Source organism: Mastomys coucha, unplaced genomic scaffold (assembly GCF_008632895.1).
Source record: "Mastomys coucha isolate ucsf_1 unplaced genomic scaffold, UCSF_Mcou_1 pScaffold9, whole genome shotgun sequence".
Lineage (NCBI taxonomy): Eukaryota > Metazoa > Chordata > Mammalia > Rodentia > Muridae > Mastomys > Mastomys coucha.
Genome location: NW_022196915.1, coordinates 103,763,398 through 103,765,246, shown reverse-complemented (window position 1 = coordinate 103,765,246; position 1,849 = coordinate 103,763,398). Strand labels below are relative to the sequence as shown.

Sequence of the window (1,849 nt, the reverse complement as noted above, 5' to 3'; positions counted from 1 at the left end):
TCTTCCAACCATGTAAAAGTATTGAGAACTCTAGGATTTGTTCTGCCTTGAGACAGGATCTTACTATACAGTCATAGCTGCCTTAAGAGGACCCAAGTTCAGTTCCCAGCTTCTGTATGAGGCAACTTAAAGCTGCCTGTTCCCAGCTCCAGACATCCCTGGCCTATTTAGATACATGCACCCATGTGGACACCCACACCCTCACAGCACACAGATGCCTGTGCCCGTGTGGATGCTCACACCCTCACACCGGACAGATGCTTCCCCGAGTTTGACCAGCCCACCCTCTCTCTCCACATCCAGCATTAGATGCACACTGTCCTCAGTTTTGTTTTGTTTTGTTTTTCTTTGCCACCGTTTTGGCAAGCACTAACACTGCCTTACCAGGGCATTCCCTGAATGATCAGGAGCGAGTTTTTCCTGAGTCCTCGTCCAGGATAGAATCTCCCTTGGCATCAAGTCTCCATGTGACTTTATGTGCCATTGTGATGAAGTGCATGGCAATAGCAGCATGGCGACCGGTTTGCACCGGTTCACAGTTTGGGGGTATAGCCCACCACAGTGGCGAAGTGGGGGAAGCAAGAGCTCCCTGCAGCTCATTATATCACACCTCACAGTCAAGAGAAAAGGAAATGGCCATCAGTACTCAGGACCCCTCCCCCTTCTGGGTCAGTCCAGGACCGCTTCTACAGGATGGGGCCACCCACATTCAAGGTGGGCCTTCCCACCCAAATGGACTTCGAAGTCCATTTCCATGGTGACTCGAAATCTCATTAAGTTTACAGGATTAACCATCACATAGGCTGAGGGGTTGGCTCGGTGATTAAAAGAATTGCCACACATCCAAGAGGACAGCAGGTCAGAGACCCGGAACCTGTGTAAATGCTTAGGGGACGTGGTAGCCTACTGTGATTTCAGCCTCAGAAGGCAGCTGAGACTTGGAGGGAGGAAAGGAGCAATGTGGCAGACTCACGGTGTCAGCCTTGCCCTACATGGACTCGGCACACACAAGTGTGTACTTACATGACTGTGCACTCACACACATGTATGGACTCAGCACACACAAGTGTGTACTTACATGACTGCGCACCCACACCCGTGCACACCCAGACTGTGCACATGAAGGAAGAAGAGTAACGAGAGTGTAATCCTCTAGTCTCTAAAGATGCTTTACCGCTCCCATCCATTCCTCGCTGCTTCTCCCTCTTTCCCAAGCTCCTTCCTTTATAGACCAGGGGATATGCTGATTGTTGGCAATGTAAATTGAATCAAATGACCTCTCGGAAGTTGCCAGAACTAGCGTGTTACGGTGTTACATGTAGATGTGAGGGCAGGGGACAGGGCTGTATGAGAAGTTCACCATGGAGGTGACACCAGGGCTCTGGGAGAGACACCTTTATCCTAAATCACCAAGCAGCTGTGTATTATTTTATGTGTGGAATGTGCTCCAGTTGACTCAACTGCCCACCTGGTCCCCTTTATCTGTCTCATATCATAATCTCCCTGGAAGAGGTGAAGTCGAGTACAGCCAGGGGCTTGACATGTACTGACGGAAGATTTTTCTGAGTCACTTGGTGAACAGAGACCACATAAAACCAGCAAAAACGTTAAGACCGGCACAGCTTGCAGGCTGATGCGCTTCCTGGTTGTTTTCCCAGCTCCTGTCACACATAGAGAAGCTTCGAAGCTCAATGATGAAAGATTTAAGTGCAGATAATGTCTTCTACAAGAGGCGGGTAGAAGAGTTAGGCCAGAAACTACAAGAGCAGAACGAGCTGATCATTAGTCAGAAGCAGCAGGTACGGCTGGGGGGGTCTGCACCGCGGGGGTCTGCACTGCACTGCGGGGG

At 50.2% G+C, this 1,849-nt stretch overlaps 1 protein-coding gene across 6 annotated transcripts in view; it reads left to right on the top strand.

The window, feature by feature from the left end:
* The window catches only part of Dzip1 (DAZ interacting zinc finger protein 1), a 53,415-nt gene that overhangs the window by 23,224 nt on the left and 28,342 nt on the right, over positions 1–1,849 (top strand). For all 6 annotated transcript variants that reach the window (XM_031360924.1, XM_031360923.1, XM_031360925.1 and 3 more), the window contains one exon: positions 1,659–1,799. In XM_031360924.1, coding sequence (XP_031216784.1) covers positions 1,659–1,799 — 141 coding nt within the window. The remainder of the gene's footprint in view (positions 1–1,658; positions 1,800–1,849) is intronic.